We start from the raw sequence: 21,977 nt of genomic DNA, 5'->3' as shown, positions 1-21,977 counted from the left end.
CATCTACAAGGGGAGAAATTCAAGTAAGTTGATTTAATCCTTAATATAACATCTAAATGAAATATTAAGGGTAGGACCTGTCACAATAATTTACAATTCAGAAGAGGGATGTCCTAATCCAACTGCAAACTATTTGTCCATAGGTAAATCACGATTTACCAATTCCACCATGAAAATGAATTTTTTTATACCAATTAGTTTTAAATGAAACTCCTATATCTTTTGAGATGCATTGAATTTTTTTCAATGGCATGTTTAATCTCGATTCTGCCCTTCAATTTTGTGACTGGGATACTGAGGATCACAAACAAGATGTGAATAACCATGCAAATTAGCTTGGTACTCTCGAAGTCATTTATCACCTAATCAATGTGCCAGTTAGCCACACACGCTCCATTGATCCATGATAACCTACGACCTACCAATTTCCATCCTTCATTAGTCCCATATTAGTGTGCCAGTTAACCACACACACTCCACTAACGACTAATAAGGTGCAACGTGCAATTTCATGGATTAGCACCAAATTCACATATTTCCCAAGTAACTAAGATTGGGAATTTATAAAGCATTTAGTTAGTTGTATTTCATTATACTTATTAATGAAAGTTTGTGTCCTATTCTACCCGTTCGGCTAATGACCCTCCACTGGTCAAGGGTGCGGTGGGTAATAGTGTATACCCAATGGTGGTCATTTTACAGGCCGCTTCCTTAAACACCCCTTATAAACCAGCTTCTTGAATGAGGCCTACTAACAAAAAAGCAAAATTTTAACTTATACATATATAATATATTAGACTTTTAATTTTATATAGTATAAGTGTGTATTTTAAACATTTAAAATACTAAGTGGTTTAATCTATTAATAAATTAGACTTTTGATTTAATTAAACTTAAATCATGTCATTATGGATTTATTAATTGTCTCTTTTAATTAAACACTTAATTAATTTAATAAAACCATAAGGGTGTAATTTGAACTATTCAAAATATCAAGGTTCTATATTTAAGATTTCAAAATTAAGGCCATTTAATTAAATTTTATGTTAAAAAACCAAGAGGTGCAATTTTTTTTGAACCTTTTCAAATTACTAGTGATTTAGAATTTAATATTTCAACATTGAAACCTTTTAACTTATAGATCAGCTTCGTGAATGAGGCCTACTAATGGTAAGACTGGATTTTAACTTATAGATCAGCTTCGTGAATGAGGCCTACTAATGGTAAGACTGGATTTTAACTTATACATATATAATATATTAGACTTTTAATTTTATATAGTATAAGGGTGTATTTTAAACATTTAAAATACTAAGTGGTTTAATTTATTAATAAATTAGACTTTTGATTTAATTAAACTTAAACCATGTCATTATGGATTTATTAATTGTCTATTTTAATTAAACACTTAATTAATTTAATAAAACCATAAGGATGTAATTTGAACTATTCAAAATATCTAGGTTCTAAATTTAAGATTTCAAAATTAAGGCCATTTAATTAAATTTTAAGTTACAAAACCAAGAGGTGCAATTTTTTTTAACCTTTTCAAATTACTAGGGATTAAGAATTTAATATTTCAACATTGAAACCTTTTAAATTCCAAAACTTGAGGACAAGTTTTCAAACTCTTCAAAACCTTTTGGACTCCAAAACTTGATGGCAAGTTTTGTAACTCTTCAAGACCTTTTGAATTCCAAAACTTGATGGCAATTTTTGTAACTCTTCAAAGCCATTTTGATCAAATTTTAAACAAGTAAAATAATCACATTTTTTTAACATTTACCAATTTGATTTAATTCAGCTCGTATAGCAAGATAATTTCAAATCAAATAATACAAATAATTAGCTTATCATATAATCTAGTAATTATCTTAAAATTTGAAAATTTATCTTTTAATTGGATGAGGATAGTCACTACCATATCAGAACAAATCAGATTTTATGATACAAAACAATATGTGGTAATGATATATCCTAATCCAATTCAGGTCAAAAAAAACCTCGAAAAACTGCAAACAGGGGATCCTACTCGTCCAATTCATGGCATGGACTCGATGAGTTCACCACATAAGATCCAACCCGTCAAGTTCCCTTATGGGACTCGACGAGTCTAGCTGTCAATGGCCAAAAATGACAATTTTTCAGCTTTGAAAATCAAACAATTGCATCAATATAACAAAAAACACCCTAGGCTCTGATACCACTGACAGGTTTTAAGTACTATAACGTCCCTATGGTGCACATACAACCCTAATGCTTTGGATCTAAGTTTTCTCTAATTATACATGCAATTTCATATTTCCAAAGCACGAAGCCTAACTAGCATACAACTTAGATAATTGAAACATAAAAATAAGTTAGATGATTAACTCTTTGTTGTAGCTTGTAGAACTTGGCCTTTCAAGAGCTTAGCACCTTAAATGTGATGCCTCTAATATGTCACAAACACCATAATAAAATGGAGGATAATGAGAGAGAGGCTAGGTGGCACATAAAAACGGCTAGGGTTCTTCTTTGAAATCTTAGGGGCATTTTTGGTGATGTTAGGGGCTACATTTATAGTGTGGAATTCCTAGGCTTTCACTTGTAAACCCTAATTCATTTCTTTGGGCCTTTAGTGCATAATCCATATGATAAGCTCTTTGGACTAACTCTTCATGGACTCGCACATAAAATTAATACATCCTAATCAACATGGATCATTAGCCCAAACTATATGTATTACTTATTTACTTAATCAGTCCCCGTTAATTTAATCAGTCTCTTTTGATCACTAAACTAATTCCAAATTAATTCTTGACCAATACCAATTAAATAATATGATTTCTCAATTAATATATTATTCTTATAATATATTAATAAATCACAAATAACCTCGTTCTCAAATATACATCCTATCAAATTGCTCCAATGAAGGCAACCCAAAAGGATCATGCTACTATCGGGTCAAATACATACAAATTATAGTTATGGGCTTAGACACATAATCCAACAGTAACGACTCGTCAATTGGTACAACGGGAATTTCTTCCTCAGGTTAAATCCTAACCCTAATTCAATTGTACTCCTATTATCCTCTTTGCATATGAGCTCTCTCTCGCGAAAGACTCCCCTTCGTGCTATAAAGACCACATTTTCTCTAGGTATGTAGAAAAAATATCCAAATGAATTTTGTGGGTAACCAATGAAAATACATCTCTCACATTGAGGTTCAGGCTTTTCGTGAGTCTCTCTTCTAATGAAAGCTTCACAAACCCAAACATTGATATGTACTAACAAGGGAACCTTCCATGTCCACATCGCGTGAGGTGTTTTGGCAATCTTCTTAGTTGGGACAAGATTAAGAATGTGCACGGAAGTCTCTAAGGCATACCCCCATAATGAGATTGGAAGTGAAGCTCGACTCATCATGGAACGAACCATGTCCAATAAGGTTCGATTACACCTCTCAACCATAACATTTAGTTGTGGTGTCCTAGGAGGTGTCAATTGCGAAACTATTCCACATTCCTTGAGATAGTCGTGGAACTCGATACTAAGGTACTCACCACCTCTATCGGATCTAAGCATCTTGATCTTCCTGCCCAATTGATTCTCAACTTCTTGTTTCAACTCTTTGAACTTTTCAAAGGTTTCTGACTTATGCTTGATTAAGTAGATATACCCATATCTGCTATAATGCTTAGTAAAAGTCTCATAGAATCAATTTGCATCCCTTGTAGTGGATCTGAAGGGCTCACACACATTTGTGTGTATATGATCCAACAACCCCTCACATCTTTCACAAGAACCAGTGAAAGGTGGTTTCGTCATCGTTCCTAGTAAAAAAGATTAGCATGTATCATCTGACCTTAAGTCAAATGATTCCAGCACTCCATCCTTTTGGAGTTGGGCAATACGTTTCTTGTTAACATGTCCAGGACGACAATTCCACAAGCATGCCTTGTCTATACCATTAGACGAATCAATTTGAAAAACATTATTTCCTAAATTGTCTACAATCATCACAATGCACACCATCACAAGGTAAAGCTTCAAAGTTTTAAACACCATGTTTAAAGAAAAAATGTAACATCCTTGGATTTTAGGTATTTTCAAATCCTTCTTTTGGTATTTAAATATCTCATTTTGGGTCCTTGGAGTATAAAGATGTAGCCTTAAGAATCCCTAGTGAATGATGATTTTTGGAAGCATGAGTAGTACGTTGGACGTACATGTGAGTACCGAACAGATGGTCCCAATAAGGGGTTGGGCCCAATTTGGAATATTGGGCCAATTATGGGTCATAAAGTAATTTGGGCCTTTTGGATCAAAATTAGGCATAAGGCCTTGGCCCAATTAGGGAAAGGGTAAAGTGGAAATTTACCCTAAGTATTGTCACACCCCGCTAAAGCGGAAACACAGGACGTGACAATACAAAGGGTCTCATAGCAAAACTTAAAAAACAACACCAACCATAGTATTAAAAATAATTACAATTTATAATGAATTTGAACAAATTTTTTAAATAAATTACAATGTATTTGAAAGACAACACATACAAATGCTCCTACAACTATTGTGTCTCTGCGTGCCTTTTACTAGGTGATTCCTGAAAAAGCATGTACAACGAGCGTCAACTACAAAAATAGTTGGTGAGTTCACAGATTAAAAATAATATTGGTTTCATGAATCGTAATCAAAGTTTTGATAGAAGTTTCCATAAATAAAAGTACATTGCTAAAATGAGTAAATAAGTTTGCATAAACAAAGTTCGTTGTCATCATGAGAAATAAAGTACATTGCCAAAAAGAGATGCATATTCACATTCTCCTTGGAAATACAAGTTTCGTTGTTAAAATAAGTATACAAGTTTTGTTGCTAAAATAAGTATACAAGTTTCATTGCTAAAATCAGTATACAAGTGTCGTTGCTAACATGAGTATACAAGTTTCGTTGCTAAAATGAGTATATAAGTTTCGTTGCTAAAATGAGTATATAAGTGTCGTTGCTAACATGAGTATACAAGTTTCGTATGTGCATAGAGATTCCATTCATGAGTTCACAACCCAAGCCTAATGAGCAAATCGTGCCCTATTGACTACTATGTGTATCGCAAACATAGTGTATAAAATATGGTAAAATGCACTCAAGCGAATCGTGCGCGTAAGGAGTTGTCTACCTCCTAATAGCGCTATCCATAATGACCATAGGCTCAAAAGAGTTAATGAGTTGTATCAAATGATTCCAAGGACTTAACCGCGATATAGTCCTCATGAATTAAAGTAACATACACACATGCAAAATATAGCAACCAAGTTTGATATAAGTCAAAATAAATACAACAAAAATAAATATTTTAGGACATGCTTTTCCACCCCAAAACATTTAAAAATCGAAAAAAGGGGGATGGATTGAATACTCACAATGCATTGAGATGATGCAAATGATGTCTTGAACTATGTTCCACTTGTACCACTATTGATTCCTACAATGATGTTACACACTAATGAGTCTCTAATCGAAATCTAATACTAGTATACTTACTACTACAATAGAATTATGCCAATATTGTGTCAAAATTGTGATATTGATAAGTTACAAACATTTTTATATGAAATTTAGATTTCTATGAATCAATTTGTTGTATAAAAAATTTAAGTGGAATTTCACATTACTGAAATGTTAAAATTTAACATTTTAGGAGGTTTTCCAATGATTAAATATTTAAAAACGAAGTCAATTTAGTTCCAAAATTTCCCAAACTTTGCATCTCAGTTTTAACTGAAGTCAAAGACCTTAAGATAAGATATTCTAGTAAATTTACATGAATTTTGGATGAGCAAAACTATTTTTTCCCTATTTTAGTCCATTATATACCCAAAAATCATGGAAAATATTAATACATTATGCAAAATCCTCAAAATATTTTTCTGCATAAAAAATGGTATAGAAGCTGCGAAAAATCATATATGGGCTTCTCACATTCCGTAGCATGGTTTTATGATTTAATGGGACTAAACAAAAGAAAATTTAAACATCATATCAAACAGTAACCAAAATCGATGAAACTTAATGAAAAGCCTTTATTAAATTTAGGGGTCCACCATAAATTTATCTAGGGTTTATGGACCTGAGAAAGTATTTTATATGAATTATTGCTCTAGTTTCTTAAAATAATTATAATAATTCGAGAAAAATGAATTATTTTCTAAAATTTTCCAGAACTTCTCATTTTTTTGGTGGGATTCTAAAAAAATCTTATTTGTGAAGAAAATGAGTTTTGGATATCTTTATGTAAATAAGATCCTTGAACACATTTTAAAGCTTTTAGCAAAGAACTTTGAACATCTAACATTTAAAATCAAAAATCTTCACATGCATGTTGGTTTGATGGCCATGTATGAGTTTGAAATGTTCAAAATTCGTTTTTGAAAGAAAACTCATGGTGCATGTGGTGATATTTCACCCAAAACTTGTAGAAAAGTGCATTATGTTGATTTTGACTTAGGTTTTGGTCATGGGGCTTCACCTTCTACAACATGCATGTTGTTTTTGGGTGAAATCCTACTACCATCATCATCAAAACCATATGTGTGTATGTGTTTATGATTTTTCATTAGAGAGCGGTAGTATAAGAAGATATGCATGAAAATCTTAGTGAAATGAAGGAAAAATGATTATAGGTGTTATTTGGCTAGAAATTTCATGGTTGGTAGGGAGGATGAGAGAAAATGGTGGTGGTGGTGATGGAGAGAAATGAGAGGGAATGATAGAAGATGGAGTGTGGGGAAGAGAGGAATGATTCATATTTCGGGGAATGTGTATTTTAAATAAGATTTGTTAATAACTCTTAAGTTTTTAGCTTGTGGGATAAGGTTAAATATCATTGACCTAAATTTTATTTTCCATTGATTATATTTTCATAATTTTAATTATTATAAGATAATATTATAAGGTTCATAATTATTTTTATAGAATTCTTGATGTCAAACTTTTTAAAGTTTGGGTTTTAGGGCTTTTAGGTTTTAAGATTTTAATAAATCATTGGATATCAAATAAATTGAATCTTTGAGACTTTAAAATATTTTAGAGTCTTATAACTCTTTTATAGTTATAAATAATGTTTGTAATTCATTTTTGTTACTTTATTGGCATTTCTATGTAGTGGTTCCACGATTCATGTGAAACTGAAGAACCAAGTATACTAGTCATAGTTTCAACTTTGACTTAAGCTCCTACAAGACTCCGACCTAATTTCTACTACTAGGTCAAGTGCGTAATGAGTATATATGATTCATTAAAAGGTGTTCAAGTCAAGGAATGACCCAAATTTAAATAGTTGTTACAGTTAAAGTAATTATAGAAGTCACGTATCAATGTGAAATCTAGGTACACTATCCATTGTTTCTAAATGTTTCCAAGTTTCTAGTAGGTTATAACTTAGCTTCTAGTTACTATGTCTAGTATGTGTCGTGCCTATACGTGCAACTAAGTTTACTCTAATCTAGAACTGTCTCAAATTTTGACGGTTGTCACAAGTATGGATCCTTAGTCAAGGATGGTAATCTAATTGTTAATTGGATGTTTGTTTTGTTGTGATAGTTCGGGATTTTCACGAGCCATCAGCCGGAGGTTTTCAGTGTGTTTCGACATTGTGAGGTGAGTTTCCTCACTGTACTTTCGAGCCGAAGGCACCAAGGCCATCCCTTTGGTTTAATAACCTGGTATTGTTGATATGTTGAGTATGGAATTGATATGCATGCTAGTCATGATATGCTAGTCTGGTAGATCTGCAGAACTACCTGCGATACTTTCTATTCATATTAATATGTTATTATCTATTATATGTCGACATATTGTGTGGGTTAGGTTGAGGTTGTACTGCTTTATGTTGTAGCCACCAAACCCTGGAGCATACCAGATATGAGATGAGGGCCATGGAGGACATACCAGACTCCTATTGATGGCTCATGAGCATTCCAGATACAAGTTGAGGGTCAGGAAGGGCATGCCAGACTTGTACTAAGGGCTTAGTGGTATTCAGTCCAAGGACTGATCAGGATGAGGAGCAAGCCATACATAAGTTGTGGGCCCATGGGGCAAGCCAGATGTATGTTGTGGGCTCCGGGGTAATCCAGTTTGTTTGTTGTGGACCCATATCATGTTAATATAATTGTGGTATTTGTTCTGTATCGATATTTTGGGGGAACTCACTAAGCTTTGGGCTTGCAATAGTGGGTTGTCTTTCAGGTACCTTAGAGGATCGCGGGAAGGAGAAGGCGTGATCATGCACCTCCTCTTGTTTTACTTTATTATTTTGGGATTTCTCTGATGTTGAACTTATTTTGAAAACAATTTGTAAAAATTGATGGTTTGTTGGTTTACTTAAAAGTGTAAAATTTTTAAGAATTTTATGAATGTTACAAGTTGGTATCAGAGCCTTGGTTTGAGTGAATTGGAGGAACACTTGTGTGAATCCAATCTCAAACTAAGGAAAAGATTTTAAAATGGTTTTCAAACGGTTTTCAAAATAATCAAGGAGGATGTGATGTGTACGATCATCCAGAGCCAGTAAGTAGACCACAAAATACCATATTGTTATCTGATATTGTGATATGTTAGAATAGCATGCTAGTGATAGGCTAGGGATCTTCAATAATTGTCTGATTATATGATGCATAATAGCCTAGTACCTTTCTTTTATGGAATTGATATCATTACTGTAGTTGCTTACTGCATGCATCATGGTTATACATAACTAAGACCTTATAGCCTTTGAATGTTTGCTTTGGCCTTATTTCCTATTCTTGTTTAATGAAGGGCTTAGAGTAGGATCAGATATTCAAATGTCTATAGGGTTCAGCGTTATGTATGGCTAGCATACACGAGTGTTGCAGGGTTGGTTGAAGTTTCATTGATGAGTCGTGTGGGGTCAACCGCCCAGTTTTGAGATATTTAGCATTTCCTCTAGGGAATAAGGATTAAGTGTATGGTTATGCTTGTGAGTATTGTTAGGGTGTTGACATGATTCTTTGCGACGAATATGGGTATGTGTGGAAGGTAGTATAGGCTCGTACTACTGAAAGCACAGGACCCGTAAGCATAACAGAGAAGTAACAATCCCTAGGGCTTTGTTGGGAGTTAGTTCCCCGTTATGATATGTGTGTTATCTGATATCCTTCTGGTTTATTTTCAATATGGTGACTACACGTCGAGTTAAGGCAGGATTTGGATCGAGATCAGGAGCTGGCCGTCAGGGTGAGTTAGCTTTATTGGATGAGAGAATCCGGGAGATCCTACAAGAGGAGGTTGTTTCTCGGTTCCAAGCATAGTTATCATAGATGTTTGGATCTATTAATACATCCATGGTTGCGTACTTTGATGAGCGTTATGTTTTGTTGTCTGAGGCTGTTGTTGTTGTAGCCATTGCAACCGTTGTGATTGTAAGGGTTGGATCGAGTCAGGCTTTTTAGTATCGAGACTTCGACAATATGAAGCCCCCGACTTTCGATAAGGTACAGGACCTGATCATCGCTATGAGGTGGCTATCTGATGTGGAGGGATGTTTCTTCACTTGTTTGTGCCCTGCTAACCAGAAGGTCATGTGTGCTCTGAACCTTCTAAGGACCAGAGCAAAGGATTGGTGGAGGCTCACTACCACTTCTTATTCTAATGAGCAGAGAGATGTTGTGACTTGGGAGTAGTTTTCTGAGATGTTCCATTCCCTGTATGTGTCGCTGGTATAGAGAGAGAGAGAGAGGTTGGCTCAGGAGTATCTATACTCGAAGCAGGGTTCTAAGACGAAGACGGAGATCACCAAGATGTTCACAGAGAGGGCTATATTCTACCATGAGTTTGCTGCATTTGAGCAGGCTCAAATGACCCGTTACTTGAGCATGTTTAAGACGAAGATAAGGTAGTTTTTTCTACTCAACTCTATGGTACATTGTTGGAGACGCAGGAGGCTGCCAGGCGGTGTGAGATTGAGATTGATTTGAAGACGAAGGGGTCAACACCGTCCCAGCGCAGTTGTATCCTGCGCCAAAGTGGTTTAAGACCGCTGATGTCAAATCTAGGGGCTGGAAGATCCATACTTGTGGGAAGTGCGAAAACGCACATGAGGGTACTGGTCGATCATCATCTGGGTGACACAATTGTGGTCGGCAGGGCCACATGGCTAGGGATTCCCATTAGTAGGCTCGAACACTTAGTTCCAGGATTTTTTATCATTGCGACCAGGTTGGCCATGTGAAGGTCAACTGTCCATCTCTTTCCACCAGGCTAGCGCAGGCTCCAACACCAGCTACTTTGAGGATCATAAATGGGAGTCAGGGCAGGGCGGAGCCCCCGAGGTTATGAAACGCAATTTTTTCTGTCATAAATTTTGTTTTGTATACAATTTTGATTAAATTATTTATAATACTTTTTATAATAATCATTAGTGAACATGTATAACTGTAACATATTATGTCAAAATAGCATAATATCTTAGGTTTTAGGCCATCATAACAGTGACACATAGTTACGACTATTTTACTAATAAACTTATTTTTAGCAAAATATCAAGCTTTGTGGTTTCTTTAACACATCATAACCGGTTTGTAAGTTTTTTAACACAAAATATTGTATTTTGTTTTGACTCTAATATGTCACAATTTTTACAAAACACTTATAATAACCCTGAGATTTATTATATTCAAATATTTGTGTAAAGTATAAGAGTTGAAAATGCGTGTGTCCAAGAGTTAAAAATGTTTGAGCACAACACCCATATTTTCGCCATTTTTTAGTGTAAAAACATGACCACAAAACTTTTATAACGCAAAGATGTTATCAACACTTACTTTATGATTTTTGACACATGTTAATAACCTTCTTAATTAAGAATTTGTTCCATTTTCAACTCATAACTATGATGCATGCAATTATCCAAGTGGTAACAGAGACTTGACTTGTATACTCCCCCCGAAAAGTATGAAAACACAAAAAGATGGGGGTATGAAGCTCACCTTGATTTCGTGTGGTGGGAAGAAGAAGAAAGAAGAAATGTTGAGCCTAGCCTTGAGCTTGGAGAGATTCTCGAAAATGGGTGATGTTCTAAGAAGCTACACATGAAAATGGGTGTGTAAATATGATGATCTTAACCTTAAGGTGTATAAAATTACTTGATATCTACAAGATACTTACCAAGATTTCCTAGCACCACTTGAACATGTATTTTCTCTTGAAGGTGGTTCATGAAAATTTGAGAGAAAAGAGAGGGATTCTTGAGAGTAAAAATGAGTGAAAGATGATTTTTGTGAGGATATGGGGGTGTTTGCGGCCGAACACACTTAAATGAGGGAAAGGGGTTGACTTCTTGTGGCTTAGAAACATGATGGGTAATTAGTACATGTGCATGGATGTATGAGGGTTCATTACATTGAGGTTTATGGGATAATTGTAACAGCCCGGATTCCCAGGTATTATTCATTTATTTATTTTTGGTAATTTATGAGGAGACTCGGCAAGTTGGAGCCTAGACTCACCGAGTATGATCGCAGATTTGGACGTGGGTTCGCGTCCGGACTCGGCGAGTCCATGCTATTTAATGAAACCCTAATTTCCCGGCCTTGAGCCCTATTTAAAGGACCTTATAACCCTTCATTGTGGCTACCTTCGACCTTGAGAGCACCATAGCATCTAAGATTCCTTGTGAGTGAGAAACGAGGCCATTATTCACCATCCTTGTGTGTGTTAGCAAGAAGGGAAGAGGAAGGCCAAGCTAGGAGAGTTGGGGAGCTTGGATCTACTTCCATTTCGGCAGAGGAAGCTATTTGAGGTAATATTCAGAGCTTATTCTCGTGTTTTTATTGATATGGTCAAATCTAGGGTTTCTTCATGCCTTGTTTACCTTGTAATTGGAGTGTGAGAGGTCCCATGGGGAATTGGTACCTAGATTTGGACCTTAGTAGGTCCAGAGAGTCCCAAATGCTCTGCTTTATGCCTAATCCTTTTGAGTTGGGGACTTAGGTTACCATTTTAGATGTCATTTCACCAAAAGAAGCCTTGTAGGAGTCGCATGGTAGCCAAGATAGTGACTTTACGTGATTAATGAACTTGGAAGGACTAGATCTATGAGTCATTGGGACGGATCTGACCTCAGGAGTGAGTTTGAGTTCATTCATGGCTTAGACTCGCCGAGTCTGAAGAACAGACTCGGCGAGTAGCATGAATATTGTCCATAACCACTCAGCGAGTGGTCTTACCGAGTTAAGGGTTGACTTAGTGAGTCAGGGAGACTCAGAGAGGGTTGACAGGTGGACTGAGTCAAGCTGAAACTCGCCGAGTTGTTCTTGAGACTCGGCGAGTTGAGTCGTGGTGGCCCCGCGATTCATGCCAGGTGGAACTTGTCGAGTCAGGGAAGTACTCGACGTGTCAAGAGAGGATCCTAGGGAGTCAGTGAACATGTATAGACTCGCTGAGTCGCTCTAGTGCACTCGCCGAGTCCGGTCAAAGTTGATCGTTGACCGTTGACCGTTGACCAGAGTTGACCAGTGTTGACTTGATAGGGGTAGTCAACCTTAGTTGTGAAAGTGTTAATTAGAGATATATGTTGTTATAGGAGGATTATAGCTCGAAGGATCGAGCGCGAGTGATTTCCGGGATTTGCGAGTTATCGAGATACACGAGGTGAGTCTTCTCACTATACTTTACCTTGAGTAGGTAATCAGAGTTATGTGACAGAGTATTTGTATGCTATATGTTATGTTTTGTACTGCATTATTTCTATGTGATTTATGTTGTGCATGTTTATAGAGTTGGAACCGGAAGGTTCCCAGAGTTAGAACCAGAGGGTTCACAGAGTAAGGTCTACGGGCCCACAGTGTTATAGTCTCGAGTGGCTAATATGTGTTATGTGTGGTATTTTGGGGAACTCACTAAGCTTTGTGCTTACAGTGTTGGTGTTATTTGTTTCAGGTACTAGTGATGACCGTGGGAAGGCGCCGGCTTGATCAGTACACACACATGGGATATTTATGTTATGTGATCTTGGGATTCTTTGTATGACATGGACTGGAGTTTCAAACATTTATGTTTTTTTGAAAATTAAATGAATATGTTTTTATATTATGCGAAAAATTATTTTGAAATTTACGGTGTTACAATGATAGTGAGGTGTCACAATAATTTGCAAACTTCTTTTTTCTTTTTTTTTTGTTTTACTCATGTCCTAACCGAAACCCTATAGGGTTTTCGGCCATCATGGGTTTCTTAAATGGGTTTTCGGTTTTGGCTTAGCCCATTAAGAGGTTTTCGGTCCATCAAAGCCCAAAGATAGAAGGGCTTTCCTTTTGGAGTATGTATAGGATTTTTGGGTTTAATTGGGTCCAATAAGAGGGTTATCAGTCCCATCAGGCCCAAAGAAAAGTTTCCGGCCTAATAAGGCTCAAGGAAGAGTTTTCGGTCCAATAGGATGTTAGGCTGAGAGTTCTTCGGCCAAGGCCCAAAATTGATTGGGCTTAGCTATTGGATCGATTTTTTAGGCTTGCAAGAGGCTATTTCAACATGATTCTTAATGTATGCACGTAAGTATTCAAATAACATTGTAGTTTGAATTTCACCAATTTGATGTTGCAAGGTTACATAAAGGAAATTTTTGTACATGAATCACCATCTCAACTCTAAATTTACTAGTTGTGACATCATCCCCTCGTTAGATGGAATTTCGTCCTGAAATTCCTTCTAAAGCAGCTTTCACAAAGTAGAGAAAAATGTGGGTACTTTTGCTGTTGGGTTTTGAGCATTCTAACACTTCCTAAGTGTACATGCAACCCTAAATACCTTGGATCTATGTTTTCTCTATTATACATGCAAATAAGAACTTCCAAGGTATTATCCTAATCTAGCATACATAACAATGACTATAGCAAGATAGAATACATACCTCTTTGGTGTAGAATGTCTTCATGAAGCTTGAGTGCCTAGTGCCCCAAGTGTGACACCTCAAATGGAATCACAATCATCAAAACACTTAGAATGACTTGAGAGAATTCTACACTCACCAAAATCGGCTAGCCCTTTCTTCACACACACTAGTGGCCGATTTTTCCTCAATAATAAGATGCTTATATAGTTACACAATTAGGGTAAACTCTTAATTGTTATGGCTTTCCATTTCCTTGGATCCATGGGTACAAATACACCATGGAGCATCCATGGACCATCCTATGGGTTTTAGCCCAACTTGATTATCCATGGAGCATTAGCCCACTATACAAGTATGGATGATTTACACAATCAACCCATATATTTAATTAGTCTTCTTTTGATCACTTAATTAATCCTAGATTAATTCTTGATCAATACTAATTAAATAATCTTATTATTCTTATCATTAATATACTAGAACTTATAATATATTAATAACCATAAGTGTCTTATTTCTCTCATTCAAGTGCATGATGGTATGCAACCCAAATGGACCATGCCGGGTCGGGTCAAGTCTTACCAAATATAGTTATGGACTTAGACATTAATCCAACAGTCTCCCACTTGGATAAGTCTAAAACTATTATTGCGTATGACTTCAGGAACCAACCGGCAATCGTAGCTCTCAAAAGCTTCTGTCGAACTCTGACCTTGTCGATGAACTCTGACCTTTGTCAATGGCTTGTCCATTAGATAAGGGATCATATATTCCTCCATTCTAGATATCATATGGACTGAGACATGGATTATAATCATTCTCTCTGTCCATTTGTTGTTTCCTGATTTCCGATTTATGACAACTGACTAATTGAACAAATCAAATCAGTCCTGGCCCGGCCGAGCACTTCCATTTGTCATCATCAAATCATCGAGGGGCCCACAGATATCGCTTTTATCCCGAAGGTAAAAGGAACGGATAAACTTCGACTCATATGGCTTGTTCTATTACTTGTTGAATCATACACAAAGGCACGTTTTATAGCACCGAGTTACCAAATGCGGTTTCGCGCAATCAATGTACTATCAACTCATAGTAACAACTCATATCTCTAGGTTTGAAGAATATAAGATATTATCGTCTCATGATCACTCGTGATAAAATCCATGAAGTGATTCCAATGAGCGCGGGTTGAATCCAATACTCAGAACTTATGAGCACTCATGATTGTTGTAGCCTTGTCCAACACCTTAGACCTCTACAACCCATCATGACAGTCTTAATTCATATCTACTTCCAAAATATGACTGACTGTGGATGGTTTGAATAACTTAGTCATTCCGGAAGAATAACCCAGTTTATTCGGGAAGTCAAAACATGCAAAGTGAAACACAATAATAATTGAATCCAATATGGTATCAACCCTTTGAACATAAATAAAACACCTTTTATTTATCACCATATGATTACACATTATTCATTGTACACTGTTTCAGCTATCAACTTTATTCTTGAATTTAAAAACAATAGTTGTCCCATGCTCCAAGCATGTACACTATGTTTTCTTAAACACTAGTCATGCCACACACCAAGTATGCATACTATGTTTGTCTATGATCTTTACTTTGTGAACTAGATCAATTGAACATAACTTCAATGATTCTCTTTTCACACTCCCAAATCCTTACTGCAAATGCGAGAATTCCAAATTCATGCCATTTACAGAAATCTGTTAGATTCTAAACTTATATGCATTGATCCTCTTGTAACGATTATGCACAAAGTCAGAAAGACTTGACAACAATCATTACAGAGTATTCCAAAGGAGATCAGCTCCTTGGAAACATCCTTCTTGCATTAAGTTTCCTAATCTTAAACAGATTGAAAATTATAACTTTGAAACATTTCCAGATTCCATTTTGACTATCACTTCTGAACAAGAGTTGCCTCCTTATAGATTATGTCAATATGGTCCTTCCAGAATTATCACTATACTTCCAACTGTCCTTGAGCAACCAATCTTTGGTAAACCTTAGATTGTCCTCGACAATTGTTTAATCCTTTTAGTCATATCCAGTTCTAAACCTTTTCCCTTCTTAATGCCCCAGGCATTTGGAAAATTTAGAACGGATGATTATAGCACATGTAATCGATCCTATATCCGAAGCATATGGGACACGATTCATGATGTCTCACATAAAGACTAAACCAGTCTTTTGCTATAACATTTCCATTTCAATTTGCCAAGTTCTCATAATTCAGATTATGAAAAGGGATGCCGTAATCATTATCGAATTTTAGAACGCAAATAATGGACCCATATACAGAATTTCCTTATGTTGAGCCATTCCAACATGAAATTCATATATATCCTTGACTAAATGATAAAAACCTCACGATCTAAGCTTATAGATTTGAGATGAAGTATAATTTCCTCTCCCTTAAGTATAGCAAAACAACTCTTTCCCAGTTGAAACTTTTGTTTTCTATAATTAACATTGCTAACTTGCAATACTTATCATAATTATCATGCTCCCACTAACATGATGATTATTAGCATAACACTTATGCTCCCACTAGCTTTGACATGTACTCAGAAATCAGCTGACTTTCTTACCAAAGTTCAGATTTCTGATACTAGATTGTTTTGATAAGTCTTTATCAAAATCATACACCTTCCCTTAGATAGCACACTTGTGTATCTAAACAATTATGAAGAGGGATGCCGTAATCATAATGTTTAGACCTTTTTGCCACTTCTCACAAGTCCAAATTAGTGTGTCGGTTTACCACACGCGCTCCACTAACGACTTTGAGAATGCAAATATCACAATTGCTATCTAGATAAAATCTACTTAGTGAAAGTGTTTCCTCACCATCATTTTCATGAATCGGAGAGAAACCTTATGACACTTAGATTTATATGGTGTATGAGTTCCTACCCATATGAATTTGTCAAACCATAATCACAAGACAAAGATAATGACAAATCCAAAACCATATGGATTGAACTCAATCTTAACTTCTTGCCACCTGGCAGCTCAAGGGCCTGCCATTGCTTCCAAGTTGTTATGCAACAAACTGAGAACTCTAAGAACTCATATGCAAAGCCAACTTTAACTGGAATGGGCACAGATATGTCAACACAATAGATTATAAACCTCAAATTGTGTGCTAGAGAAGAACTTTAGGTTTTATTCTTGATTAGTTCTTGAGACTTTCAAGACCTTTAAGACTCCCACTGTCCTCTTGACATATAAGACTCCCTTGTCAAACATCCAAGAGATAGTGCGGATTCTAATCAAGAAAAACACTTTACCCAATTGGCCTAAGTTGGTCTTTGTTTTATCCAAAACATCACAACTTACCAATTTCAAATGTACAAGAGTAGAAAACATTTACTCTTACATTTGACAAGTGTTTTAAACCTTCTTTAAGACATGTCACTCAAATGACAATCTTGGAGTATGACTCTAAGACTTGTATTGGAACGAAGTATGACTCATCTTCTTGATTTAACCATTTCAACAATTCAAGTTCCTCTTCTTAGTCATAAGAATGCACTAAGATTTCCTTAGAGAACTAATTTTGATATGGTTTCTTAATCATTAAGATGATCACAAGACTGATACTAAAGTACTCTCCCATCTTTTCAGATTTGAGAAACTTTTATCCTTCTACCTTATTTGATTCTTCTTATCGATCTTTAGTGGTGGACTTAATCAGTGCACAAGAATGTGTACTCGATCCCTAAGTTCTTGACTCACACATCCATGTGAACAAGTAATTAGTCTTAATTTTCCAAAACTTGAAAGTTCTCATTCATCATGCTATACAACTTGCATGATTCCAAGTTCCGGTCCAATTGAAACTTGGGTGATGAGAATCTTTCCTTATTTGGTAAATTTAGACATTACCACAAATGAAAGAATCAATTTCATACTTCCACTCTTGCTACTAATGGAATCTTATAAGCAACAAAAATTTCCACAGATGCCATTGTAAGGATATTTTAAAATAATTAAAATCAAAAATTTCCTTTTATTTTAAAACTTTGCGGAAAAACTATCCTTACAATCCATATGAAAACTTGTTGTTATCTATTCCTAAGCAATATCTCATAACTCCTAAGAAGTAGCTCATGAATCCGATTTTTCAAACTATGCGATAGAAATCCATCTATGCGATCAGATTCAGCACATTCTTCCTTTAAGTTTCTTCACTTTCCTTTGATTCTTAAACCATCACCATGCGACCCGGTCACATCATGTATCAAGAATCTCAGAATAGAAACTTAACAGAGTTAGATAGTGGATTTTACCTGAAGTAGAGTCAAACTTATTGACTTTAACATCCTTAGGTAAATTTGGCAGCTTCGCAACCAATGCCCTTTCTTTGGCAATACAAACATATGGACCCTTTGATAATGGTACACAGGACTATCACAGACTTAGCTTTTCTCTTTACCATTTGGTCAACCGAGTTGACTATAGCCGATCCCTTTACCATTGGGAAGAGAATGCTTTTCTGGATTTCCTGTGTCACTATTGTCAATGTCCATCAAGTTTTAAGGAAGTTGATCTTAACAAATAGATAAGATCATTAAGGGTCCTGTCATAGTCTGTTTCATAGGTGTTCCAAAAGAACTCACTATGTGACTTAGAAAGTAGTTGAACCACCAACTTTCTCAAGACTTTGACACCCAACTCTCCCGGCTTGTCAATATGTGACTACATCTCCAAGATGTGTCCACACCTAGACCTTGCCTTGCCAATAGGGCTTGAGTGACCTTAAACTTTTTTCAAGAACTTGTGGGTTGGGGAGAATAATTGGAGGAGGAGAAATAAGTATGATATCCATGGGATATCATCTTCATTAGGAAACCTTGTTTCACTAGATTTGGGAAGATCATAGGTGTCTATTACAGACATCTTTTGGGAGATATTCAAGATAGTTGATTTAAAGTCCTTAATATGACACCCAATATGAAATATTAAGGCTAGGACCCAACAAACTATTTTATAACTTAGAAGAGGTATGCCGTAATCCAAGCTATAAAATATTTGAAGGTAGGTGAATGTCGATTCACCAATTTCCACCAAGATAAACGAAATGAATTATTAGGTTTTAATTGGTTTTGAAACTCCTAGATCTTTGAGATTCATTGAACTTTTCAAAGGCATGTTTCAATCTCGAGTGTGCCCTTCAGGTTTTGTGACTGGGATGCCGAGGATCACAAAACAAGGTGTGAAGTAACCATGCAAATCACTTGGTACCCTTAATAAATTACCCCTCAATCGATGTGCCGGTTAACCACACACGCTCCATCGATACTATGATAAATATTAAGTCACCCTTTACCTACCTTGTTAAGTCCAAGTTAGTGTGCCGGTTAACCACACACGCTCCACTAACGACTTAGACAAAGTGTAAAGTGTAATTTCATGGGTTAGCACCTTATTCACATTTTTTCCTAAGTAACTAAGATTGGGTATTATTAAGAGTTTAGTTACTTAGTATTATCATTAATACTTTTAATGAAGGGAGAATTCTAGTCCTGTCAAACCCGTTCGGCTAACGACCCTCCACCAGTCAAGCAAGCGGTGGGTGAGAGTGGACACCCATTAAGTTGCCATTTTATAGGCAACAACCTTATACCCACTTTATAGACCGGCTTCGTGAATGAGGCGTACTAGCGGTAAGACTGACTTTACTCTTATACATATATATATTATTAACTTATAATATTATAAAGTATAAGGGTTGAATTTTAACTTTTAAAATTCTAAGGGCTAACTTGGAATTAAAGTATTCATAAGTGAAAACTTTACAAATTCCAAAACTTGAGGGCAAGTTTTGAAACTATTCAAAACTAATTAATTCCATAACTTATGTGTTTAAAGTAGTTTTAATCCAAAAACTCTTCAAGTTCCATAACTTGAGGACAAGTTATGGAAGACTTTAAACTAATAAAAGAATTAACTTTTCTTTATTTTATAACTTATGGAATTAATTAAGGTTACACTTTTTTTTATTTTATTTTATTTTATTAAATGAAGAGACTCTTGGTCCTCCATAACTTGAGGACAAGTTATGGAGTCATAAAACCATTTAATTAGAACTAGACTCTTCATTTTTGTAACCTTTGCCAACTTTTATGAGTTTTAAGATTCATAAATGTGACTTATAAATTACATAAACACATTTTATGAACTTCTTTTTAGATTAATTTGGATTAAAACCAACTATCACATAATTTTATTCATTAATCTAAATTCACTCATAAAATAAGGTAACACAAAAAAACTTTTGGTGATCCATAACTTATTCTTAAGTTATGGAATCCTTTAAAACATTAACACCAAATTTTTTGTAACTCCATAAAACTTTGAATCAATTTTTTTTAAAACCTTTTCATATCCATAACTTATGGAGGTTTCAAAAAATAAAACTCTTTAGATCAAACTTTTAAAACTAATAAAATAATCATATTATTTTATCTTTTATTAAATTTGACCTAATTCAACTCATAAAGCAAATTATTCAAATTTTACAAATAATTAGTTTTTCACAAGAACAAGTAATTATCTTAAAATTTGACAAACTTCATGTTTTTTTTCCTTTTTTTTTTCCAACTTTGAAAATAAAATATTTGCATCAATATAACGGAAAACAACCCGTGGCTCTGATACCACTGTTGGGTTTTGAGCATTCTAACACTTCCTAAGTGTACATGCAACCCTAAATACCTTGGATCTATGTTTTCTCTATTATACATGCAAATAAGAACTTCCAAGGTATTATCCTAATCTAGCATACATAACAATGACTATAGCAAGATAGAATACATACCTCTTTGGTGTAGAATGTCTTCATGAAGCTTGAGTGCCTAGTGCCCCAAGTGTGACACCTCAAATGGAATCACAATCATCAAAACACTTAGAATGACTTGAGAGAATTCTACACTCACCAAAATCGGCTAGCCCTTTCTTCACACACACTAGTGGCCGATTTTTCCTCAATAATAAGATGCTTATATAGTTACACAATTAGGGTAAACTCTTAATTGTTATGGCTTTCCATTTCCTTGGATCCATGGGTACAAATACACCATGGAGCATCCATGGACCATCCTATGGGTTTTAGCCCAACTTGATTATCCATGGAGCATTAGCCCACTATACAAGTATGGATGATTTACACAATCAACCCATATATTTAATTAGTCTTCTTTTGATCACTTAATTAATCCTAGATTAATTCTTGATCAATACTAATTAAATAATCTTATTATTCTTATCATTAATATACTAGAACTTATAATATATTAATAACCATAAGTGTCTTATTTCTCTCATTCAAGTGCATGATGGTATGCAACCCAAATGGACCATGCCGGGTCGGGTCAAGTCTTACCAAATATAGTTATGGACTTAGACATTAATCCAACAGATCATCTGGTCTTTGTGTTCCCAGGTGTACTCAGATCCTCGCTTGGCACTCCATCGGACCTTTACAATGGGAATGTGGCTTTGCTTTGTTCGTTTCACTTCTCTATCCATAATTTCAACTGGTTCCTCAATGAAATGGAGATTTTCATTCACCTCGATTTCGTCAAGCGGGACAACTAGAGTATCATCAAATAAGCATTTCTCCAGATTTGACACATGAAAGACAGGGTGTACATTGATGAGTTCTTGTGGTAATTGTAGCTTGTAAGCCACCGGACCAATCCTGACAGGGATTTCAAATGGTCTGATGTATCTTGGGTTCATCTTTTCCCGCTTCCCAAAGCGTATCATCCCTTTCCAAGGAGAGGCTTTTATCAGTACGGGATCACCCACTTGAAACTCCATAGGCTTTCGTCTTTTATCCGCATATCCCTGGACGATTTTAGTCGTTCCCTAATCTGGACGATCTTCTCAGTTGTTTCTCTGATGATTTCAGGACCGGTTAGAGTGTTGTTGGGTACCAGTCCCTTTGCCAATTGTGTGTCTCCTACCTCCTCCCAATAGATAGGTGATCTGCATTTTCGTCCATCTAGGGCCTCGAAGGGAGCAACCTTGATGCTCGTGTGATAGAT

At 35.6% G+C, this 21,977-nt stretch overlaps 1 protein-coding gene across 1 annotated transcript; it reads right to left on the bottom strand.

Moving 5' to 3' along the window:
- Window positions 1-21,327: 21,327 nt before the first annotated feature.
- Window positions 21,328-21,750, bottom strand: LOC111885805 (uncharacterized). Its single transcript, XM_023882042.1, has one exon. The coding sequence runs from the start codon at window positions 21,748-21,750 to the stop codon at window positions 21,328-21,330; it is 423 nt and encodes a 140-aa protein (XP_023737810.1).
- Between the last annotated feature and the right edge of the window lie 227 nt (window positions 21,751-21,977).

Source organism: Lactuca sativa, chromosome 4 (assembly GCF_002870075.4).
Source record: "Lactuca sativa cultivar Salinas chromosome 4, Lsat_Salinas_v11, whole genome shotgun sequence".
Classification (NCBI taxonomy): domain Eukaryota; kingdom Viridiplantae; phylum Streptophyta; class Magnoliopsida; order Asterales; family Asteraceae; genus Lactuca; species Lactuca sativa.
The sequence above is the reverse complement of the archived record's forward strand: the minus strand, read 5'-3'. Positions and strand labels throughout refer to the sequence as shown.

What these genes read in the sequence shown, in the direction of transcription:
- LOC111885805 (XM_023882042.1), bottom strand. Translation starts at nt 21,750, where the DNA reads ATGGAGTTTCAAGTGGGTGATCCCGTACTGATAAAAGCCTCTCCTTGG.